The following is a 24,197-nucleotide window of genomic DNA, read 5'->3' on the forward strand; positions in this document are numbered from 1 at the left end:
TGATGCAGTTAAAACAGAGTAATGCAAACCAGTGCATCAAACTTAAGTGTTTGTGTGGCCCCGAACGTCTGCAGCACTGCGCTCTGCTGGGTACCGCTCTGCTGCGTGGGTGTGAAATCATCCGGTTGTGGATTCCAGCATCTTTGAAAGATGTGGGAAAAGACGTGAAAGAGATAGAATGACAAAACCAGAGGATAAAATTGGCAGTGGGCATGAGTCTAGATATTCATTTTAATGCATTTAACATCAGGTTTAGAATTTATCCTTGAAATATAAAAGCTATGATTTTAGAGAGTGGTACTAGCTCTCTGATAGGAGTGCTGGTTATTACTAAACTTTTAGTCTGACGTTTATTAAACTTCTTGGCTATGTGGTGCTACAACATCTGTTGTTCATGCAGAGAGTATAAAGAAAGGTTTTGTAATGACAGGAGATCTGTGTTTGCTTTCATTTCCATATTACATATGCAAAATGTCTTCAACTGTTTTTACTCAAAGCAGCTGAGAAGAACTGGAATTCAAGATGAGAACCAACAAGGTGTACAAGCTCGTCATACATAAGAAGGGTTTTGGAGGCAGTGGTCAGTATCTCCTGGTTCATAACAGTGAGACCAGTACTCTCTTAATTGAAAGCAATTAGCAGATTTATTGATCTTTTTAACAAAGCAGTGAAGAGGGAACTTTGATGTGACAAGCAGTATTACCAGCCAGAGTTTGGAGAGCTCTTTTTCAATAGCAAGATACAGCAGAATAAAATTGTATTTGTCACAACAGAATGAGATCGCACCTATAAAATAAAATTGCTTTATTCTACCTCTTCCCCTTTTGTTGTGTCACTTTTGTTTTAACCTTGTATTTTAGTCACTTTTAATAAGTGACAGACAAGTCAATGACTTGTGACTGCATGTAGATGTGTTTCTGTGTACTAAGAAAAATGTCATTTATTTGATTGTTCCCTATTTCCAGACTTAAAGTCATAGCATGTCAATAATAAAGCTTGTTAAGATTCTGTAGCTATCTACTTTCCTGCTGAACAAAAGAAGATTCTGCTTGCCTAACTAAGACACAATCTTTCACTGAACAAATCTTTTGTGAAAGTTCTGAGATTTGAAAGAAAAGGTTTTGCCCACAAGAGCGGCCAGACTGAAGTGGCTGGATAGGAGCACTGTCATGTAGTGAATATAGTGCATTGCTGACACATTAATCCTGGGCTAGTGTATTAATGTAGAGTAAGCTATTGCATATGAACATGCAGGCATCTGTGTTGGGTATATATCTGCTCATTGCAGTTTTCCTCATTCGTTTATGTCTCGTAGATGATGAACTGGTGGTGAATCCTAAAGTATTTCTTCAAATCAAGCTGGGAGATGTTGTGGAAATTGCACATCCCAATGATGAATACAGGTAAATTCTCTTTTTACCACGCTGATATCAGTCAGGTGTGGTTAGAGCACTGAAAGGGCATGTTCATGTGCAGTGGCTTCTACAGTGAGAGGCTCTTCGAGCTGATACAACTTTGCTTTAGGATGCTGCCATGGTTTTTTTCTGCCTGAAGAAAAGTAAAAGGGGTAACTATAGCAGGAGCTCTTTGTTGAATTTTGTGGAATTCTTTGTGTTTGGTGTTAGTTTGCTGACCTTTCATAGGACAAGTAGCACCTGAATATAGGTCTACAATGTCTTTATGCTCTTCATAGAGCTGCTGTTACCTAATGATTATTCTGCCATCCTATAGTATATCCTAGGCAAAATTAAAACTTCCTGGTCAGCTGTAAAAACATAAACCTTCTTATATGAAGCTGTTCATCATGCAGCCCGTATCTGAAAAGTAGGAGCGTACTTGTATGAGATTCTGAGAAGTTCCTATGTGGCTTACTTTCCCGTTTAGAGTATCATCTTTACCTAAAGAGTACTTTATAATTACAATAGGTATAAAGAACAAGACAGGGTGATAGGCAGAGAGGATGATACATGAAGCTTTCTAGAAAATATTAATGTTTCTCTTTAGTTTATCCCATGCTCCGTGTTACTAAATAGTTTTGAGAGTGTGATTTACCAGAGTAGACTGTTGGTATCTCAACTTGTCTACCTTTTTTCTTTTTTGTATGCTAGTCCCCTGCTTCTACAGGTGAAGTCACTTAAGGAAGATTTGCAGAAAGGTAAAACTCTAGACTTATAGTATGCATAGTAAAGTCATAGACAAAGATGATGTGATTGGGCTGTACCTATGATTGACTAATGCATATATTTTAACTTTGTAAGAAGATCAATGCTTTCTCTATTTAGGAATGGAAGGATTATAATTTTATCAGAAAATGAATAGCCAATTTTAAATCTGCTTTTGGTTGAGTAATGTGGGGTATGGTTTAAAGAAAATAGGCTTTTTAGCCTTAAATTTTTGTTTCTGCATTCTGACTAGCTGTATATCTTTTCTTCTTGCAGGAATTAACTCAGCCTAAACTTTGCGTTTATCTTGCCTACTTTGATTTTAATGACTCTTAAATTGGGCAGCAGCTGAAAGAAGCTGTTGTCTTTTGCTGAGGCCCTGAGTGTTTCATGACAATCTCACTGTATTGCTTTTGTATTTGTAAACCTCTTGAAACCTTTTGGGGACACTTCTCTGTTGTCCTTTCTCATTTTTGCGGCAGAAACTATAAGTGTGGATCAGACAGTTGCACAAGTGTTCCGACTGCGGCCATACCAGGATGTCCATGTGAATGTTGTTGACCCAAAGGTATGTGGCTTTGCAACTTTTTTCCATCTGTCCCTTCACTTAGCTCAAATCAGAGCCCTGTGAATTTTCATCTACAGTAGTTTTGGAAAAAAAGGCATTTGTTTTTTATTGAAAAGTATTTAGCCTTCTTTCCTAAGAAAATGAAGCTTGGGCAGTTGAACTACTTGTTTGTTATGTGTCTCTTTCTTCTATCCCTACCATCTCTGCTCTGTTTTGGAAGTCTATGGACCAGCTTCAACACAACTTGATAGAAATTTAGAAATTTCAAATATCTTTAAATTCCAGAAATTCAGGATAACCAGGCAGAGTAAAGAGAAACAGTAAGTGGCCTAGTCAAAAGAAGAGCCATGGCATGCATTTGCATTATTTGACACCAGAGAGCCTTGTTAAGAGAGGCATCTCTTGTAAATGTCCCAACTATCAAAAGACTTCAGTCAGAGCTTACATTCAGCATAAGACAAAAATCTGCAGGAAACGAGGCTTCCTTAATGACATGAACGATGGAAGTAATTTGTTTTACTTGTGCTTCCAATTTGCACTGAGACTTGTAGCAGAGATTTAGTCCTTGGGCTTTTTCTGGTCACATTGTGCAGTGTCTTGCAGCTTACAGTAGTTCCAGGTACATGCATAACTTTGGCAGTTATTCTGATGGGACTTCCCTTTTATCTTGCATCTGTTAGGAGTATTGACTTGATTTAGAACGGCTCTCCCTGTAACATTTGGTTCTTAACAGAACAGATTGAAGGGCCCTACTTAGAAACAACAAGTAAAACCTAAGCACTGTTTTTCTTTTGTTTCCCAGGAGGTGACCTTGGACTTGGTGGAGCTAACCTTTAAAGATCAGTATATTGGGCGCGGGGATATGTGGCGACTGAAGAAAAGTTTGGTAAGGCCTCTACAGTCTTTATGTGTAGGGTGGAGGAGATTACATACCTTTTTCTTTGCTTGCTGTAAAAGAAAATAAGCGTTTTACAAAATACAGAAAATAGAGGATGAGACCAGTGTCGGCTCCTGAGGAACTGGTACATTAAAGTTGGAGAAATGGATGCAATGTGTTGCAGAAAAAATTAATCCCATCATTTCCTACTCCATTGCAGTAACGTTAATTACTGCCTTGGGCACTGAAAATGCCGTTGAGTTTTTTTCTTATGTTCTAAATTTTAATGATTTGCTATGTTTGGAAAGAATTGAATCTAAATGTTTTTCAAATGCTAAAGTATCCCCTCTCCGATAGTACCACGTAATAAGCAACTACTAGAATATTCTGTTTCTGCATCTCTGAAGTGCAGTCTTTGGCTCTTCTAAGTGCAGTGAATTAGACAAATGAACCCAATAAAAGTTCATATATGTGAAAAACTATTTTCTGTTGCCTGTTGCAGAGGTTCTGTAGACTGAGATATTAGTAGTAAATGTTCTGAGTGGTTTTTGTGATTTTATGGCAAAAGTCAGGTGTTTGAGCATGAATGGTTTTTTTCGTAAACTGGTGTGCTCACTCTGAGCCTACTGTTCTTTTAACACCTGTAACTATTCTTTTTTAGGTCAGCACATGTGCATATGTCACCCAAAAAGTTGAATTTGCGGGTATCAGGTCAGTGCCTCCTCTGAGGGCTTACTGTTAGTTATGGCTTTAGATTAATGAGTCCAGAGTATCCAACTGGAGAATCTTCTCTGAAAAATCCTTCATGTCTTACTGTTCTCTTACTCTTCTACAGATTTCTGTCTGCACCTTGGGGTGGGGAAAGGCTGATTTGGGGTGGAAGAAACTAATAGTAGGACAGCCAGCCACACTTGTTGCCTCTGATGAATGCCAAATCATTTTCCTTTTACCTCTTGTAATATTTCCCACCCTTCCCAAGATGAGTTAATAGTTCATATGAGGGTTACTTCAGTTGATGTTGAGATGACGAAGGGACAAGGAAATATGCAGATGCAGAGGGAAATGGCTGTTTGGCATCTTTTGGATTAAAGATCAGGTTTTAACCAAATAAACTTCTACTCTGTCTTCAGGTCATCCTTGAATGCAGATTTTGGTGCATCCTTTGTTTGCTCAAGTATTGATTCTCTAATCTTCATATTGACTCTGGTTAGCAAATATTCTGCACTCCTTTTCTTCCAGGGCGCAGGCAGGTGAACTGTGGGTAAAGAGTGAGAAAGTCACTTGTGGATACATCAGTGAGGACACCCGGGTAAGATTTCAGGGAGCAAGGGAAAGGAAGTTTTTCCCTTCCTTCCCTTGCCAGGCTTCTTGTAATTCTATCTTGCTTGCAGATTTGTAAGGATCGTTTGAAGTGGCTGTGTTGTAAGGTGAAGAATGGCAATAAATTCAGGAGAATGAATGATTAGAAAACTTCAACTCCTCTGTGCTGGCAGCACTAGGAATTACTCGGGCTGTTGAAATGCTAACTTGTTAGAGGGGAAATTCCCTATGATGCAGTGGGCACAGTCATATAAGTTGCTCTGTAGTTAACTTCTGCATTTGGCCCTTTCAGTGAATGTACTTTGTTTTAAATAAGATATTTCATTCCTTTGCAGGTGGTCTTCCGCTCCACCTCTGCCATGGTTTATATTTTTATCCAGATGAGCTGTGAAATGTGGGATTTTGATATTTATGGTATGTAGGTAACTGACCTGCCTGATTGTGAATGTGGATGGCAGCAGCTATCCTTTCTGCCCCTATTAGAAAACTGCCACTACTATTTATTTCTGCCTCTACTAGAAAACTAAAATATCCTGCCTTTGGCCTAGGCAGCGCTCCAAGGTGCTCTATGGCACCCTCTTAGATCCTTACTTGCAGTGCCACGCTTTTCTCTCCTCGGGGAATTCCATAATTTTCCTGTCCCTACTGTAGGGCCTGGGCACCATTATCTCAGTGATGAAATCAAGGGGGCCAACTGGCTATGAACCTTGGAAAGGTTTTCTGTGGATATAAACATGTTTGGTGATGAGGGCAGGTGGAAGCCTGTGTGAATCCTGAAACCGGAAATGTATGGAAGTCCTGTGCAAAGAGGAGCTTGATGTTTTATATTTCTCTTGACCTTGGCTTAGCGAGGAAGCAAATACCCCACCTTAGCCCAGGTAGACTCAGCTAGAAGTGTTAAAACTTTAGGCATTAAGAATGAGTCACTTATCTGTGTCATTGTTCTATTTTTTTTCTGGCTTAATTATTTAGCGAACCTTTTACCACTTCCTTTTACCATGTGTTTAGGCATATGTAACTGGGCAACTATTCAAAACTGAGCAGGGGATCAGTTGTACATACTATGCCTAAAAGATAGCACAGATGCTTTCCCAGCATGCTGCGGATGTGTTGGAAAAATAAATTTAAAGGTCAGATCCTTCTGACAGTAAGAGTCTTGTTTACATCCTCTGAAACATAGTCATGCTTTTTAATCTTTTCATCATCTTTGCTTTAGTGATATTAGCATTCATTATGCACACAGCTGCTCTGATTCTAATAAAAATAATTGTCCTAGAATCTCAGGGTTTGGGTATACCCCATAGTTGAAGTAACTGCTGTTATTTGATGCTTTGGAGATGTTTACTTTGCAGGGGACCTTTACTTTGAGAAAGCTGTGAACGGTTTCCTTGCTGACCTCTTTACAAAATGGAAGGTAAATAGCTGCTTGAGTTCATCCTGCTCTGAAAGAACAAGACAATGCCATCTTAATGAGCCCATTGATGTGCCAGTTTCAGGAAGACCCAGGTTATGTCAGGCAGTGCTAGGATTTACAGGACTGTGAGAGGTGGCTCCTCGGCATCAAGAGTTGTTACTGCAGGACTGCATTAAATCATATATGTGCCAAGTGATTCCAGTACTGATCTGTTATATCTGCTGTGTTTGTATCATACAGTTTGTTTGTGTGGAGGCTCTGACTGGACTAAAGTCACTAAAAGTGTGATACAATTGTTTGTGCTTGTGCAGTAATGCACAAGTCTGTTTTACACAATTTTGTTTGTTCCAGGACTCAGTTCCGAATATTTCCCTGGTACAGTGTGTAATTTGTTTAGTGCTGCTATCCTCTAGCATGAGGGGGTTCCAGATGTAGTATATGGGCCACTGATGATGTGCAAGCTTCTTGAAAGTGAGCTGTTTCAGAAACAAACAAAGCCTCTCTACCTCTTACGGCTGAACAACCCAGACCTGTCTCCTGTCTCAGTGCATGATCTGGCTCAGAGCCAGGTACAACTGCTGTTAGCAATCCTGCAGCAGACTTCCGCTGACTTGAGAGAGAACCATATCAGTACTCAAAAAAAGGCATATATAAAATCTGCAACCTAAATTGAAAGAATAGCTAGATAAGGCAAAAGAATCTGAAATCCTAAATGTGTAACATCTGTGCATGGTACAGCTCGTGATGTTCCCGAATGTTAAAAGAGAGCAGGAGTGTGCCCAACAGATTTGTCTCATTTTCATTGTGCTTTTTGTCCATTGGAGAGTTATTAGGAGCCCTGCATGACACGTCTGTAAAATGCCTGTTTTGCTTTTAGCACTACTATACCAAGTTGGATATGGGCCTGAACGATGCTGGGGCTCCCGGGGCTTTTCAAGCTTTTCCTTTCGAGGGGATGGCCAGTGTGGTCTTTACAGCGTAATTCCATTGCATGCAGTAGCACTGTAACTGTTTCGTGAAGATTTAATTTTTTACTTCTCTGGCATTGTTAGGGGCATCTCTCTAAACACTAACAAGTAAGAATATCAAATTGAGTATGTATAAACAAATTGAGTCAACTGTCTTTATTTTTTTAAATAAAAATCTTGTATCTTGGCAACTATAGAGAAGAGTTTCTTTAGAGACTAGTGGAGAGTGCTCTTGTTAAATGTGATACAGCCCAGAAGCACAGAATCTACAGGACAGACCATTATGTTATTTCATAGAGGCATATGCAACACTCGTGCAGATACATTAATACAGCAGTCTACCTTTTTCTAGTTAACTTTGATCCTAAGTGTGAGGGGAAAGAGGGTGTTACTATATGTGTATATACACAGTTTTCTACTGAATGTGACCCTTAAGGTTTTCTTCTTTCATCTGTTCTTCCTGGACAGGAGAAGAATTGCAGCCATGAAGTGACAGTGGTTCTATTTTCTAGAACATTTTATGAAGCTAAATCTATAGGTATGTAAATTCTGTACTTCCATGTTTCTATTTTTAAACCTATTTCCTACTCTCTTGAAAGTTGGTCACAGGCTGCCAGTGACTTTTTTCCCCTATTTTTTTTTATGCCCGTGTCCAAAGTATTCCCTACCAAGCACAGTAGATACACAGCTATTCTTATGGAAGTACTGCAGTGAAAACCTTACGTAGAAGAATATATGGCATATTTTCCTCATCATACTCAGGCTGTCATGTTGTTTTAAAACCAATTTTAATATTGTGTAGGAGATCTGATATTTCTCAAAGTTGGGGTTTTTTTAATGCAAATAACAGCTCCTTACTAGAAAAGATGAGTCATTTCTGTACAAGAGCATAGGATAATACGTGCTTTTGCTTCTGTTTCAGATGAGTTTCCTGAAACGCATCGTGCATCAATTCGGCAGGATCATGAGGGAAGATTTTATGAAGATTTTTACAAGTATGTCTTCCTCCCAGTTCTTTCACCTCTTGTCCCACAGTTATCATGTGGGGATATCATGTTATTAACTTAGGAGAATATCATGTTATTAACTTAGGACCTTGCAAGGAATTAAGATAGTGAAAAACATCTATGTCTGAAACTGGCAGCAAGTTGATGAGCAATCCCCATTCCATCTGTGAGTGCACACCTGTATTTGTTAAGTTAGTCTTCCACATGCATGTGAATATTGTGTTGTCTGTGCTTTATTGGAATTGCCAATAAACTTAAAAGTGTGTACTGTTGTGAATAGTTTTTGCATAAGGCTTGGCTATTTTTCAGATCTTTACATTCTTGAATACACAAGTGTTCCCAGTTAGGTACTGGAGCTCTTTGGCTGATGGTCACAACAGATGCAGCTGTCGAAGATGTCATTTGATTCTGAACTTGGACTTGTTAACGGTCTTGCTGCTTTGCAGAACAGTGATGCTATTTGACATGTAATGTTGATCACCCATTTAGAAGTGAGAGATTATTCTGGCTGGGGATGTGGCCAGCTTTGTGTGTGCATCTACACCTTAGTGATTGCTACAAGTATGCAGTAGTTCTAATGTGCTGCCTAGCAGAAAGAAGAAACTCACCTTTTTGTGCATTCGTTTTTCTAGGTCATCCCTTCTCACTTCCTCTTCATAGCTTCCTTTCATGATCCTCATTAAGTTGTGCTCTTTCTAGAGTTGTAGTGCAGAATGAGAGACGAGAAGAGTGGACTTCATTGCTTGTGACCATTAAAAAGCTTTTCATCCAGTATCCTGTGTTGGTACGACTAGAACAAGCAGGTACAAGAATCTTCCTTTCCCATGCTTTTACCCTTTTCTCACCGTCTCTTTTTTTTTTTTTTTAAAGTTGTCTGTAAACTCTCTAGTTTCAGTTGGACTCTGGTATTGTACTACTTAGTGCTCTCCTGGCTAGGCTATTTTGCTTGGGTCTTTCTGTGAGACATACCAATACCAATTTTGCCTGTAATTTCTTGGACTGATAGGATTTAGTACAAATGCAGTTTTATTTTGGAGGGGGGGTTGTTTTTTGTTTGTTTGTTTTAAAAGCTAGTCTATACAGAGATGATAATTATTTTCTTTTTTTCCTCTGAACACTTGTCCAGAGGGCTTTCCTCCAGGTTACAATTCTACCTCGGCACAAGGGAACTACCTGGAGGCCATAAATCTTTCATTCAATGGTAAGTTATCAACAATGGATAAAAACAGGAGGGAGGAACCATTAAAGCAGCTGTCAATAAATGGGTGTGGACTTCTGTTGCCTGTTCCTTAACACTGAAGAGGAGGGGAATATTAGGTGCTTAAGTTGTCATTTTCAGCCTCAGAAGAAATTTTCTTGTGTGTCTCTGGAAAACCAGTGGCTCTCAAATAACTGAGTATTGGGTATTTCAGGCTTCAGGAACCATTTACAGGGCCTTGTTAGGATGAAACTTCTTCTAGGTGTGTATCTGTATGGGAACCTCTTGGAATAGAAGTTGAAGTTATAAATTATGGAAGTATTTCAAAATCAGGTTAGATCAAATATGATTTAGGTGAAGCTGATCCATCTTTTTTAGCAGGGAGATGGATTTTTTGGGCTGGAAAGGCTCTCCAAAGATCTGATTTTTGTGATTCTGTACATCAAAAGTCGTTCTGTCATCTTAATGACTGTCTTGTTACCCCCATGGGAGGGAGCACAGGATGTTATTTAAAATTATTAGTAATGGACTTTACCTTGTTGGGGTTTTTTTGGGGTTTGTTTGTTGGTTTGGGGGGTTTTTTTGAGATGTTTTAAAGGAAACACTAAGCATATGAGAAAAGTATTCCCTTTTATGTATCTAGTTCCCATCTTCTCTTCTGCCCTAACTCCTCTCTCTCCTGTAGCTTTATTAACATTTATTGGTTGGATAAGGCTGTATACAAGCCCTCTCATGCTTGCATGTACTTTGTGGAAACTTGTTTAATACCACTGTCAATAAAGAGTCATCTCCCTTGCTCTGAAAAAAAACCATCCAGCATCTTTTTTCTTTTAAAGTATTCCCTAATTTTTTCTCTTAGTGTTTGACAAGCATTACATAAACAGGAACTTTGATCGGACTGGGCAGATGTCTGTGGTTATCACACCTGGTGTGGGTGTATTTGAAGTTGATCGACTCCTTATGATTCTAACCAAACAGCGGATGATAGACAATGGTAAATAACTAACGATTCTGTGCAATCTTTATGAAGGCAAACATATATTTGGAACAGCTCTAGCCTTTTCTTGCTATGAAAAAGATTCTATTGTAACTTGTGTACTCTGGAAAGAGGGGCTACAGCTGGAAGACTTGTGTCCGCACATCATATTGAAATGGACAGGTTTTCAGAGAACTTAGCGGCGTTTATTTTCTTTTGTTTGTGATAGAGAACTTCATCTGTCCATGAAGACCTTTCCTTTAAAGGATAATCTTGCATTAGTTTAGAAGAAACATTTCTTATCTCCCCAGTGGCACTGTTGGTTTGTAACCACACCACAGGCCTGTTAACTACCATTTTCATTATAATTACATCTTAAAGTCTGATATGAATACAAATTGGGCCTTCATCTCAAATTGATGATCTATTTTGGCTTAGCATATCAGTCCTGCTTGGTAAATAGCTGAACTCTACTGTTCTTTGTTTACAGGGATAGGTGTGGACTTGGTATGCATGGGAGAACAACCATTGCATGCTGTACCACTCTTTAAGGTAATGCATGCTTCTTTTCCCTTCTCTCTGCTCCTACTAGAAATGTCACTCATTTTGTGACTAACTAGACACAACTAGTTCCTATGTTTCTGAATTACTTTTACAGCTCCATAATCGCTGTGGACCTGGCGACTCCAGACTGGGTGATGACTACAATATTCCACACTGGATAAACCATAGGTAGGTGAATTCTGTCAGCCTTTGCTAGACAATTCTGTTTTGCTTTCCTTTTCATAATCTGTTGAATTCTCTTTCTTCTTTTATTTTATTTCCTCTGCTCTCCTTGCGAAGCAAAGACATGTGTTGTAATAGTCTTGCGGAACTAGGAGTGTTCTTGCAGAACTCGTGGCATTAATGCAACATATCAGAGATGATAGGCAATTTGCAGAGGAAAAGGTCTTGATCTTAAGCTCTCTTTCCGGCTAACTTAGTTCTAGCCTTTAGCTATGCTCAGAGGAAGTCAAGAACCTAAACAAAAAATACAGTCCCTTCAACTAGATTGGTTATTAGTGAAAACAAATACGTCCCAAATGAACAGTTGTGGGTAGAGAAAATGTGGATAACATGGATAAATGTTGGAACAGTTGCAGGAAACGCTGAGGCTCAGTGTTACATTGCTTCACTTCAAGACATGGTAGGTTTCCTTTCTGCTTTCTCTTAAACATTCTGTGCCGTATTACTCTCTCTTCTTTGCCTGCACATAGAGATCAGGGCTCAGGATGAAAACTACCTCCTCAGTCCTTGTTCTGCTGTAGGGTTATTATTTTTTTCTCTCTTTTAATACCTCATTTTATCTGCATGCATTAATTGACTGTCCTGACCATTTAACATTCATGGGTTGCTTATACCTAGTATTTTCAAGTGGCTGGAAGGCATCTGATCTTTGTCATAGATGAAAAAGGTGTTTGAAGGCTTATAATAAGGCAGTATTTAAAAGATTCAGATGACAAGAAACAGATCTTAATTGATAAGTTATTTCAAATGGGGGGAGGTCTGTAGTTTTCAAGCAGCTGGTGTGAGTCATTACTGTCATGTAAATTAGGGAGAGTGTCGCGTAAACTGCACAGTACTGTATAGACAGTGAAAGTGGATACCTTTCTGTAAAAAGAGGAAGTGAACTGGGGAATGCAGTTGTAAGCGTATTAAGAAGAGGTCTAGACTGAGGCAGTATGGGAATCAAAGGCTGGTCAAAGGAAATCAAAGGAAAGAGTAGCTTCTCTCAACCATCCGTCAGTGTTTTCCATATGTTGTCTTAGGCAGAGAAAGGTATCCCCTTTTCTCTCTCTAATAGCTAGCTCAAATTCGCAGGCTGTTTGCTGTGTAGCTAACCAACTATGTTCAGTTCTTAGAAGACAGCTGAGCTACCCTGTTTTTCCTTTCAGTTTCTACACATCCAAAAGCCAGCTCCTGTGTAACAGCTTCACTCCACGGATCAAGCTGGCAGGAAGGAAAGTAGGTATCTTTCTGATTTATCTTTTCTTCTTACTAGCTTGTCAGATACCTTCTCTCAGCCAAGCATCAGAATCTTTCTAGCAAGTATTCCAATAGCTGTAACTAAGTTTCTGTATTAAAAGACAGTGAAAGCAAAGCTGTAATGGTTGTTGTAGGGATTGTGAATGAGGGACTCATTTGTAGGTCTTTCCTTTCTAGGATGAAACTAGGTGAGAAATGTTCTAGCCACCATAAAAATTAGAGTTTCATTCTGTAACAAAGAACTCCATGGAGAGGAAGAAAAGTGTTGACAAAGATGTGGTTTGTACACAGGTTTGTGACCAAGTATCAGTATTTAATACTTCTGAAGTGGTCTGGCTGCCTCGCTGAGTCAGCGGGATAAACTTTAGTCTGATGCTTGATCACACTGGGGGATGTTTCCTTAGAACATGCTGACTGTCTCCCTTCTCTCTGTCTTTTCTCTTGCTCTCTCTTTTTCTTTTTTTCTTTTTTGTTTTTTTTGGTCCCTTCACACTTCCTTTGTTGGATCCTGCAGCCACTGACTGAGAAAGCAAAAAATAACCGAGATGCCTGTGAGTAATTCTGTTCCAGAATGATCTATCCCGCTGACTCCCAAACTAACAAACAGCTGTAGTGAGACAATGACACTTCAGCAGAAACACTACCGATGAGATGTGGGAAGGGACAATTGTTGTAGAAAACCATCAAACCCACATAGTCGTTATCCAGGATGTTAATGTGCCTATATCAGTTGCCTTCTTGGTAAATAACTAATGTGGAGGGGTGAGTTTCTGTCCTGGCTGCTTGTCACCTAGCTGGAAGAACAGACGGTATCAGGCTGGTGTGCTAGTGGTACTGTTCGTGGGAGAAGGACAGGAGGGCATTCACTGGCTTGGGATGTTGTCAGTGCTATGACCACAGAATTACAGTGGGAGAAGCCTGCATTCTTCTAATGTTTCAGGAAGGTGTACATTCTAAAAGTGAAGCTGTCCATTCTTTCAAAGATGCTTTAAAATGTGCAGTTCCCTTGTGAGGGAGCTTGAGGCATCTGTTCATACAAGGATTGATTTGTTGATTGTTAATTTAATGTCTTGGATATACGGGGGAAAGATATTAGGGCCTCAGCTACCCTGATTCAGAGGAACCAACTTTGATAATTGAGCTGTTCCAGCTGTTCTGCTCATGAGACTTTTGTATGTGATTTCTTTTGGAATAGATACTTTTCTTAGTGGTGAGAGTTGGATACTTCTAATTTGCAGATCTTGAACGTTCTTGAAGGAGGTTCCAGTGCTCTATGATTTTTATTTCAGCGTTAGGGGCTCCAAAAGATGCTGAGAATGCCCTGCCTATCCAGGTAGATTATGATGGCTATGATGCCCAGGTGTTCAGACTGCCAGGCCCCTCCAGAGCCCAGCGCTGTACCACTTTCAGGTAAGAGGCTTGTGAGTGTACTCGTTCTAGAGTAGCCACGTTATGGTGTATTTCTTGATGCACAAAATGCTTTGAGAAATATAAGGAGAATTAAGCTCCACGTGCTTACAATTGAACAAAAAGCTTTATCTGTAGCTAGTATTTATGGCTGGTTGTCTGGTATTTTACTTCTTGAGATAGTGTGTGGGATCTAGGAAAAGGCATAAGTATACTTTTTCCTTACATCTTTAATTTTATCTGAAGTAGAATGAAGCTAGTCTCCCTTGCTAAGTTCCTAGCAGATTTTGCACAATAGACTTGCACAGAGTTGTAGAAATAGCATTAGTTTGAAGCACTGCTTGGTAACTGATGCTGAACATAGAGTGGTGGGGAATCTTTCCTGAAAATGATCCCTTTCTGAATGAGAGAAGAAACAGAGAAGCTGAGTGCAGGTTCTCAAATATTCCATGGCCTTTCCTCTGAGACGAAAGGCTAATTATCCTCAGGTCCTGGCCAAATTCATTGAACAACTATAAATTTTAGTGCTTTTTCAGGAATATGGGATTGATGAATGGGTTTTGAAGGTTTTTTTTTGCTTTTCTTCTTTCAGTAGCATTGCCTAAATCTGAGGAAGCTGTGCATGTGGACTCACTTGTTAGTATAAGCAGCTTGTAGAAATCCATGCTGGAAGATGCCAGTACGATTTAATGTAGTTAATAATTCCAGGTAGTTTCTCTATAGCTATGTGTTCCTAGCACTGTAGGCTCAGGTCTAGTATCTTCTAGACCACATCTATATTACCAGCTTGGTATGGTATCTGTAGAATTGCATAAAGAGTTGAACATGCTCTTTTCACAGCCATTGTGCTGGAAGCGTTTTAGTGTTCTGTTCTTCTATTGTATGATGCACAAAAGTATATAGTACATAGTCAAAAAAATGGTGATAGCTTCATTGTAGTCCTCTTCTTGAGTTCACCTGTTGAGTATTGAGTCTCTTACATGACTTGGGCCTGTTCAAGCCCCTTGATAACCCAGGAATTAATTTCTTTTTCATATCACTGGACATGTCTGTTTATTTTCAGCAGGTCTGTGAGGGAGAGAGAAAGTCGTACCAGAAAGAGCTCTAGTTCCTATGACGTCTCATGCAGCCCTTCCCTGCAGAGCCGCACGCTGCCTGCAGAGGAGGTGAGGAGCCAGGCTTCTGATGACAGCTCACTGGGCAAGATCTCCAACATTCTGATGATCCCACGGCCTCACCTGCACCAGTGTGAAGTCAGCAGCTCTTTGGGCTATACCAGCACCAGAGGTCAGCCTAAGACAAATGGGAAAGTACCTTAGGTGGTGACAGGGGAGGGAGAAGATGGAAGTTTGTATTGGCCACTGGCAGGCCAGCACAGGGGAGACGGTGCTTTTATTAGCATTCATGGTACACCTTTTCTGCAGCTCCAGCTATGGCTAGGTGTGCATTCTCCCTTTGTTATCCTTGTACAATTCCATTACTTTTTTTTTTATTGGCTTGTCCTAAATAGAAGTGTCCTGACACTGATTTACTCTTTTCCCTTGTCTATTGCCTTCTTTAATATTTGACTATTATTCTGTGCCTGCCTGAAAATGTGGACATATACAAGTAACTTTTTATTATCCAGGTCACCTGTAATCTGTCAAATGAGAATTGGCCTTAGTAGTGAGCCCTGGGGGACCCTGCTTGTAACATCTCTCTATGGGGATTTGTTGTCATTAAGTGTCACTTTCTGGATCCTTCCTTTTGACAATGTACTGCTGAGCTATCTTGGTGTGTTAGTAGTGCTGACAGTCTCCTTTTTTTCCTTCCAATTTAATCTTGTTCTCAGACGGTATGCGGTATCTTCCACAAACCCAACTCATTTCTAGATAAATTGTATTCCTCCTGCAATTGCTTGATCTTCTGTAGAAGTCTATCCCTGAAGGCTCTTTATGTTGTGGGGTTTTTTTCATGTCATGCTGTATGACACCTGATACCATATTTATCCTGTTACAGGAATTGGATTTACTGATGTGGAACTGCTATCCACACTGCGGATATGTGCTATAACACTGTGCTATGCACAGTGTACTTCACATTACATTTACCTTTCATGTTTTCCCCTGCTGACAGTTAATGCACATTGGTTTTTTATTTCTGTTTCTCCTTTAGTTTGAAGGGTAGTCTTGTGACCCAGCTGAAGGTGTGCAACTGGATGGGGATGTGTGTGGAATAGGACTGGCAGGGAGGGAAAAGTCAGGCTAATTAAGGTTTTTCACGTGTTCAAGTTGGCAGTATAGAGTGGTAGATGAGACCCTTCCTTCTCTTTGGGATTTCCGTTTGTTAAACAGAGTAATTGCTACTTAATCATCTGGTTTATTTCTCTCTCCTATTTCTAAATAATTGCACTTCTGTTCTACATTGAATAGTAATGACTAACTGCTAGCTTGCTGAGATCGTGTGCCATGTCTTCTTGAAGTAATGCTTTATTTCAGTGGTCAAATCTGAATGTTGCAAAAAAGGCATCTGTTGCTTAGTTGTAGCTTCTGCTATGTCTTTGGTACTCATACTGAAGTTTCTGGTGTGTTAGTCTTTTGATTTCTCAGGAATTCTCAAAGCTCTGAGTAATTCTTCATAGTTGACTTAGCAAGTGGTTTCTTTATGGCTTCATTTAGTATAAAGTGACACAGTATACAGCAGTGCTGTAATGGCAGGTGAAATAATGTTCTTTCTTGTCTGGATTCTTATTTACATTGTAATTTGCTGGATTGAAATTGCTTTCAGCTTCTCTCCCTGCCTACTCCTCAGCTCTCCGTATTCCCTCTTACCCTGGGGAATCTTTATATCCCTAAGCAATTCATTCTCTTTTCCTTGGCTTCTGCGTGATCTCATGCTGACTTTAAGTTGTGTTTTCTAGATGTCCTTGAGAACATGCTGGAGTCTCAGCAACGTGACTCCAGTGCCCCTGGGAGGTTCCATGTTGGCAGTGCAGAATCCATGCTGCACATTCGGCCTGGGGGATATACACCCCAGCGAGCACTGATAAACCCGTTTGCCCCATCCCGCATGCCCATGAAACTTACATCTAACAGGAGGCGCTGGATGCACACTTTTCCTGTGGGTAGGTCTGTTTCATAGCATGTTAGATTGCTGTTACTTTTTCCTTGTCCAAGCATTAACACAACAAGAGAACCAATGTGAACTCTGGCATCCTGAAGTACTCTGTGCTGTAACAGAGGCTGAACTGAGTGTATAGGCTTGATGAATCAGAGATGCTCTTTTTGAAAATATTACCATCTATTGGCAAACTGGCAGCATCAGGTACTGTGGAACAATCTTATAGTAGATGGAGGCCGTTGAAGTGAATCATAACTATAATTCGGGTTGACTTTCAGATGCTGAATTGTTCTCATATTTGTTTAGTGCCTTGTAAGTAGGCCCTCCAAAATGTTTAAAAGAATATTCTGCTTTGCTGGCTTCAGCGAAGATGCCAGAGGTTCAAGTCTTTGAAGATTTTGTAAACATGTTTTCTTAATTTCCATTTGTTAGCATTGCCTGTGTTGTTGACAAAAAGAGGGTACAAGCCACAGAGGAATCAGTGCAGATGTGGTGATTAATGATGAAACTGTAACTGTGTAGGTCCATCAGGAGAAGCTATCCAGATCCATCATCAAACCCGTCAGAATATGGCAGAAATGCAGGACAACGGGCAGCAGGATTTGACACATTCCTCTGCTGAGCTGCTGGAGCTGGCTTACCATGAGGCAACTGGCAGGTGAGGTCCTTAGGATGAATCTGTGTAGACTTTGCATGAACATCCCTTTTCCTTAAAATTTTATGTATATTACAGTAATGCAGTTACAGGTTGTGATCTTTAAGTTTAATAATATGTTGTGTCAGTACCACATATGCAATATATACTTTTATTTTAAGATATAAAGCTCTTTTGGCAAGGCTGGAGATGGTTTACCTCCCCTAATTTGGGAAAGGTGGTAGTTTATCACAGAGAGTTTGCAGTGCACAAGCAATACTATGCATCATTCATGGAATTGTTCAAAATTGCCTTATAGAAGTCTGTGTCTTTAATTCTTGACTTATTATCCCAATAGCTGTGACCTTGATCCCAGAATAGAACATTATGTTAGCACAGGGCATAGCTTTGCCTCACAGTAACTGTTGAGCAATTTCAGTGCTATCCATTCAGTCCTTTCTTCCCCATGTAAGAAATACAGCCATCATAAACATCAGGGATGGATTGCAAATGAAAGTACCTGTGTTCGTAAACTAGTTTTTTTTTTAAAAACAAGCTTTGGTCAGTGTTGGGAGCTTATATTGATTGTCGGCTCTGAGAAGCAAAAAAGATCCCAGTGTTACTGGATGTGGCATGTTTCGGCGGGGGGGGGGGGGGGACGGTGAGAGAAATTAGATTGTTCACTTCACCTCGGCCATTTTTCAAGCTGCATAGTTGTTCTCCAATCTCCAGATGTTGTCTTACCCATCTTTTTTATCTGATTATTCTTTTATTGACAGCATTTTGTCCGTGTTTTTCACTCATCATTAAATGTTGTTTACCAAAAACATTTTGGTAGCCTAGGCAACTTTAGAATTGCCAATAAGTTAGCTTGTTTCATCATTAACTGGTATCTCTCCTGCTATGTGTTTCTTTCCTCTTACATGAATTTCTATAAGCATGCTACATACTGTTTCTGGATGTCCAGGGTGAGTGAGGGACACTGCTGGTATCCTCTGCCTTTTTCATTTTCAGGTTTTTTTTTTTCCCTGCTATCTTCAAGCAGTCCTTCAGGAAATTATACTGCCTAATTATTTTTCATGCTTTTTTTTTCCTTTCCCTTTTATAGGGGGGAATATATATCTTACACTTTGTATTGTCCTTTAGAGTACTCTAATCTCTTTCTGTGTTGCATAATTTTAATATGACATCATCCTCACCAACTTTGTTCCCTAGTTCTGCTTTAAAAAAAAAAATTGCCTTTTTATTACTTCATAAGTACATCTTAGTGTGCTAAATTATCTTGTCATTAACACCAATCTCTTGTGTCATATTCTCGATAATTCTTTTTCTTGATCTCTTTGTGGTCTCTGTGGATGACGTACTCATCCAAAGCAATTTGCTCAGTCTGGAATATTGGTTTTATAGCCCATGAAATCAGATCTGTAAATAACTAGCTAAGTTTTATTTCTCTCCTGGGAGGTATATGAGTAGCTGGTTCTCTACTGTCCTGCAAAGGTAGTGCATTGGTTATTGCTAGAGGCAAAGAACAAACAGCATGGACAGATACAGAATATTGTTACAGCCTCCTCTGTGCTGCTTTTGTGCCTGTTACCATCTCTGCAAACATCATTAAGAGCATGGTTTCACCACTGGCTCAGCTGAGACGGCAGGCTGATTACTTGTTATTTGTTATATCAGCTCTTGTTAAAAGCAAGGAATGGCATGAGTGAGGAAAGTTTGTATAATACAGGCTATTTTGTTTTTCTCCAGACATATCAGCTCTCGGCATCCGGGTGACAGTGTCTCTTTCCTGAGCTTCAGCGGAACAGAAGAGTACTCTAATGGTCTGGCTGGCAGCAATGGTGCAGGTAACAAAGGAATGATAGAGCATGGAGTTGGGAGAGAAAGCCCTTCCTTATTACCAGTGACGAAGTAATAGAGCCAGAGGTCATGGAAGGTGGGTAGACCAGGCATTACAAAGTACAAAGAATCAATAAGGGAGAACCAGTTTTCAACTTTGAGTGATCTGTTAATGCTCTTAATTGGACTTTTTGGTGTGTGGTAGTTTTTTTGGGTTGGTTTGTTGTTTTGGGTTTTGTTTTTGTTTCATGTGTGTCTACTTCTCTAGGTATGTATTATAAACTTTAGTATGGAAAGATGCTCATTGTTTACATATGATAAGCTCTCAGGCAGTTGTTTAGTTCCATAATAATAAAGCACTGATGTCCAGACACAAAAAAATAACTAAATATGCACTGGTATTGTTCACAACTCTTTTTTCTGGGTGGGGTTGCCTTAAGGTGTCACCCTGTGGATTAAGAAACTTTTTTGAATACATGTATTTTACATATACAAGCTGATGGAAAGAATAAAGTTTGGTCGTATCTAGGTTTTGAGAGAAGCTGTAAAAAAGCAGGTTTATTTTGCATGGGAAGTTCTGGGATTCAGTGTTTTATAGCATTTCTTGTCATTATCTACAAATGCACTTTCTCCAGACTTTAAGCACTTTGAACATGGCACTGTTTTTACTAAATGTTATTCACACAGCCCAAAATCTGTCATCACATTTTTGAGAGAAGGCACATGTCTGTACTTGCAGTTGAAGATTAGCACTGACTTTCTTACCTTACCCAGACACCTGAATTAGTGGAAATTCTCAACATTTCTTTTGAATCCTGTAAGTGAAACAACATGCCCTACTAAGCATGCTGTTTTCTGGTTTTTTGCAACCTATCTTCCGGTTTTATGATGTGCTTTTTAGGTAGGCACATGGAAAAAAAATTTGATCTTTTGGACTATAGCATTCAAGACTTCTGTTCTTTTTTCAAAACCAATTTAAAGATTATTTAAAAAAAAAAAATTCACCCTTCTGAATTACATTTGGATGAAAACAATTGTTTTCCCCTATGCTCATGCCTTGAAGAGCCATAAAGAAGTTAGCAGACTTAATTTTCTTGTGTCTCTCTTGTCTTGTGTTCACGTAGTCACATTAAAAGTGATTTTGTTACGTTGTTTCCTTCTGTGGATTTCATCTGAATACATTTCATTTTCTTGCTTTAATCTTCCCCGGCCGCCCGCCTTCCGGATAGACTTTGTTCTCACAACTGCTAAACTGCATTTCAGCTGCTGGATACAACTTGCACAACGTGGATGCAGAGCATATCCTGGCAATAAACATGCTTGCATTTTATAGAAGTCTTTTGTGTCTGTAGATTGGATATATATCATGTATGTGGTGGAAGTTAATCTGTCTGTCTTTGTGAAAGTTGTTACGAGCACCTTCCCTGACTAAACACCCTCAGCCATCTGTAGCTGCCACATTGTGACTCAGTGATTTGACTTATGTTTCTCCCTTATGGTTTGAGTCACCTATGAAATGAAATAGTTCTTTTTTTTTATCTCCAAAAATATGATTTCTCAGTGAGTCTGGTTCTCCTCTGTTGTCCGCAGCATGTTTTGCTGCAACATGGGCTTCTCAGTGAAAAATTACCCCATCTGTTTACACTGACATTCAGTATATTGTCTCTGTTGTCCAGCAGATGGTAGATGATAGTTCAGAGCAAATAAATCTTGTTGCAATTCCCTGACTAGATGGCAGATGGCATCAACGGAATTGGTGAAAGATGAATGCCAATTTGAGCCAGCTCCTCTACTGTTTTACTGGCATCATCATGGAAGCAGATAACCATCCTTTCTGTTAGTAAATGCTATTTAGAGTAACAGCTATGATGTTGATATCAATTTCCTGGATAAATCTACGTAAGCTAGTTTTATAAAAATGGCTCCTTTAAAATGTTTGGAGGCTTCCTGAAATTTGTGTTTTGATAAATGCCTTTTAAGCAGCAATTTTTCTTGTCTCCTTAGCTGTTTGTTTCCTCTCATGTGCCATAACAGCTGTTTATACAGCTACATGGTGAACCAGTTCAGGGAACTGATCCAAATGAAGAGTAACTGTTTTTTTCTTTGCTGTATGGATTGTTTCACTGTAACTACACAAATATTGATGCAAATACAGCAGACAGATGTGAAATGGGGACTAGGAAGAACTGGTCAAGGGGTACCATAGTATTGTGTTGGCTTAGTGTTCACTGAGCTGTAGTTTTAGTATCTGTTTTCCAGATACTTAGAACGAATCCATTTGATAGTGACAAAAATCATAGTGTCTTAAGTCCTAATGAAAACTTAAATATAAATTTTCATTAGTCTTAAGTCCCTTATTAGTCTTTATTTAGGTTAGTATAAACTGAATGTTGCTCAAAACCTGAGCATCTCTTCAATAGCTATCATTTTATTTCCTTTCACAATGAATAAAAACTTACTAACTATTCTTTCTTAGTGAAGTATGGACCAAGGTATATCTTACAGGTTGAAACATAATGGAGGTTGCTGCCTTTTCAGAACATGTAGTTTTAAACAGTCTGTAATTAATATATTAGACTTATTTAGGGGCACTGAAGGCTTAATTAATACTTTTCAAATTTTTAGCCTGGCAAGGGATGAAAAGGTAGTTTGTGTTTGCTGAATCAAGAAGATCAACTGTTTGTTTTGTTTCCTCCCCACCCCGTGGCAGAGAAGTGACATGTACTAGTAGTTTATGCCTAAAAATGTTGGAATTGGAGTAAATCTGTGTCGTGATTTTCATAAATTACTTAGACTCTTTAGAGTCTTAAATAATTAGAATCTTATATGTGGGTTCTCTTCTCCCACCAGGTGAAAGTCTGTTATAATTGCCTTTCTTGCTGCTCCCATATTTTATGAAATTCTTCCTCTCAACTTATCCCTTGTTCATAAAATGAGAAAACCAATAAAAAAGATTCTGGTTTTGGGTACTGAATGTATTTAAAAGTACTTAGCTTCTGAGACCATGAGATTAGCAAGCTAAATGATTGCAGGTGACTCTTCTTTTTTTATTATTTGCTTTTTTATGGCATCTATGTTTCAAGATGTGTTTCACCATTTTGGGGAGGTTGTTTTTGCTTGCTTTTTAGCTTCTGAACACTTCTACTGAGATGTTCGAATTTCATCCAAGATGTCTTTTTTTTCCTTATTAGTTGGCTTTGTGTATTTTTCTGCTGTGCAGAACCCTGAGTTCTTTCCAAGGAGAGAAATGCCATATTCTTAAAACGTTTGCATGCTTTTGATTTATTTTTGTGTGAAATGAAAGTGAAGTGCATAATTGCTTAAAATAAAATACATATTTCTTTCTTGTAGGGATGAACCTCAGAACTCAGAACAAGGATTCCTTGGAAGATGCTGTCTCTAACTCTCCGGATCCAAGTAAGCAGGAGAAAGGTTTGGAAAAGAGTTTGTCTAGGTGGGAATATAGGGAGGGAAAGGACATGTACATATATAGAGGCATCAGGAGGTGATAGGCAAGAAACTGAGGAGCGTACCTGGCTTTTGGCAGTAGTTTATTTTGCCCTACAGTAATTTGCAGGATCTCCCTGTACTGTGTGTCTCACTATGGTTACAGTTCTGTATCTCTTAAGAATATGTGAAACTGGTTGTTGTATTACATCTGAAATTCTTTCCTTACTAGACACTATTATGCAAAAAGCTAAAGCTGCTGAACTCTTATCTGCCTCTCAATATGAAACGTTTGCTTGTCACCAGCTAATTGAAGCAAAAGTAGTACAGTCAGTTTCTGAATTTGGTACCGTTTACTGAGAAATATCTGTCTTCATCTAGTACAGAAACAAGTGTGTAACTGCTTAAGAAAACATTTTCTTTATAGCAGTCTGTCCTGTATTACTTTCTTGTGCAGTGTTCCTGCCGTTAATGTTAACGTTTTTATCGTAAAATAACTTTCTGTCTGTAAGATCTCTATGACAAGAAGTTAAGAATTAGTAGTTGGCCAAATGCCTTGATATAGATCGCTTGAGGCAGGTTAGAATGTAGTGCAGTAGTGAACTGATGAGTTGATATAATTTAGTTATCTTTTTCTTTTTAATGTCTAGTTTTAGATCTCTGTAATCTCAAAACTGCAACATAACTCTAGGAAAGGGTGTGGGGAAGGATTGCTTTCCAAGTCACTATTTTTCTGGTCTTCCCACCCCTCTGGATCTGTCTTCTGTTTTTATAACTGTAGAAATACTCCCTTTTCTGCTGTTGTACTATTCCAGAAAGAGGCTGGTCTGTCATTCTTTCTCTCCTCATCCCCAGCTCCTTCTGCAGTTGTCTAGGATGCAAAGCTGGTCTGATTTTCTTGTTCAGACTTGGAATGTTGATCTATTTTATTAATACTGAGTAACTGCACCTGACTTGCTGTAATTTTGGAAGAGTGGTGGCTGTGTCAGCTCTAGCTTTCAATCAACAGAAAATTAAATGTATTAACTTTGAATGCCATTTGCATGATGGGATTGAATTAGCATGTGCACTGCATTGTTTAACAAACTCTGTCTCTTTCTCTCCCTCCCTTCTTCCCGTCCTACTTTCCTTTTCCCTCCCCATTCCACCCCCTTTTTGTCCCTGTTGACTTTATGCCAACTCTGTTTTTGTCCCTCATTCTTTCTAACTTTCCTCTTCACACATTTCTTCCATCTTCCTCTGCACCCTGTTTT

The 24,197-nt window shown here is 39.2% G+C and overlaps 1 protein-coding gene across 4 annotated transcripts in view; it reads left to right on the forward strand.

Moving 5' to 3' along the window:
• Window positions 1-462: 462 nt before the first annotated feature.
• Window positions 463-24,197, forward strand: part of DEPDC5 (DEP domain containing 5) — a 46,728-nt gene continuing 22,993 nt past the window's right edge. For 3 of the 4 annotated variants that reach the window (XM_009579219.1, XM_009579220.1, XM_009579221.1), the window contains exons 1-24: window positions 463-580; window positions 1,316-1,403; window positions 2,109-2,155; window positions 2,645-2,730; window positions 3,533-3,616; window positions 4,269-4,318; window positions 4,847-4,916; window positions 5,263-5,341; window positions 6,280-6,341; window positions 7,778-7,847; window positions 8,232-8,304; window positions 9,016-9,119; window positions 9,443-9,517; window positions 10,374-10,508; window positions 10,981-11,042; window positions 11,149-11,222; window positions 12,425-12,494; window positions 13,030-13,066; window positions 13,805-13,925; window positions 14,989-15,209; window positions 16,822-17,025; window positions 17,544-17,679; window positions 19,408-19,505; window positions 22,849-22,914. In XM_009579219.1, coding sequence (XP_009577514.1) covers window positions 523-580; window positions 1,316-1,403; window positions 2,109-2,155; window positions 2,645-2,730; window positions 3,533-3,616; window positions 4,269-4,318; window positions 4,847-4,916; window positions 5,263-5,341; window positions 6,280-6,341; window positions 7,778-7,847; window positions 8,232-8,304; window positions 9,016-9,119; window positions 9,443-9,517; window positions 10,374-10,508; window positions 10,981-11,042; window positions 11,149-11,222; window positions 12,425-12,494; window positions 13,030-13,066; window positions 13,805-13,925; window positions 14,989-15,209; window positions 16,822-17,025; window positions 17,544-17,679; window positions 19,408-19,505; window positions 22,849-22,914 — 2,170 coding nt within the window. In that variant the 5' untranslated portion in view covers window positions 463-522. The remainder of the gene's footprint in view (window positions 581-1,315; window positions 1,404-2,108; window positions 2,156-2,644; window positions 2,731-3,532; window positions 3,617-4,268; window positions 4,319-4,846; window positions 4,917-5,262; window positions 5,342-6,279; window positions 6,342-7,777; window positions 7,848-8,231; window positions 8,305-9,015; window positions 9,120-9,442; window positions 9,518-10,373; window positions 10,509-10,980; window positions 11,043-11,148; window positions 11,223-12,424; window positions 12,495-13,029; window positions 13,067-13,804; window positions 13,926-14,988; window positions 15,210-16,821; window positions 17,026-17,543; window positions 17,680-19,407; window positions 19,506-22,848; window positions 22,915-24,197) is intronic. The other variant, XM_009579222.1, reaches the window with a different exon arrangement.

Source organism: Fulmarus glacialis, unplaced genomic scaffold (assembly GCF_000690835.1).
Source record: "Fulmarus glacialis isolate BGI_N327 unplaced genomic scaffold, ASM69083v1 scaffold8356, whole genome shotgun sequence".
In the NCBI taxonomy this organism is placed as follows: domain Eukaryota; kingdom Metazoa; phylum Chordata; class Aves; order Procellariiformes; family Procellariidae; genus Fulmarus; species Fulmarus glacialis.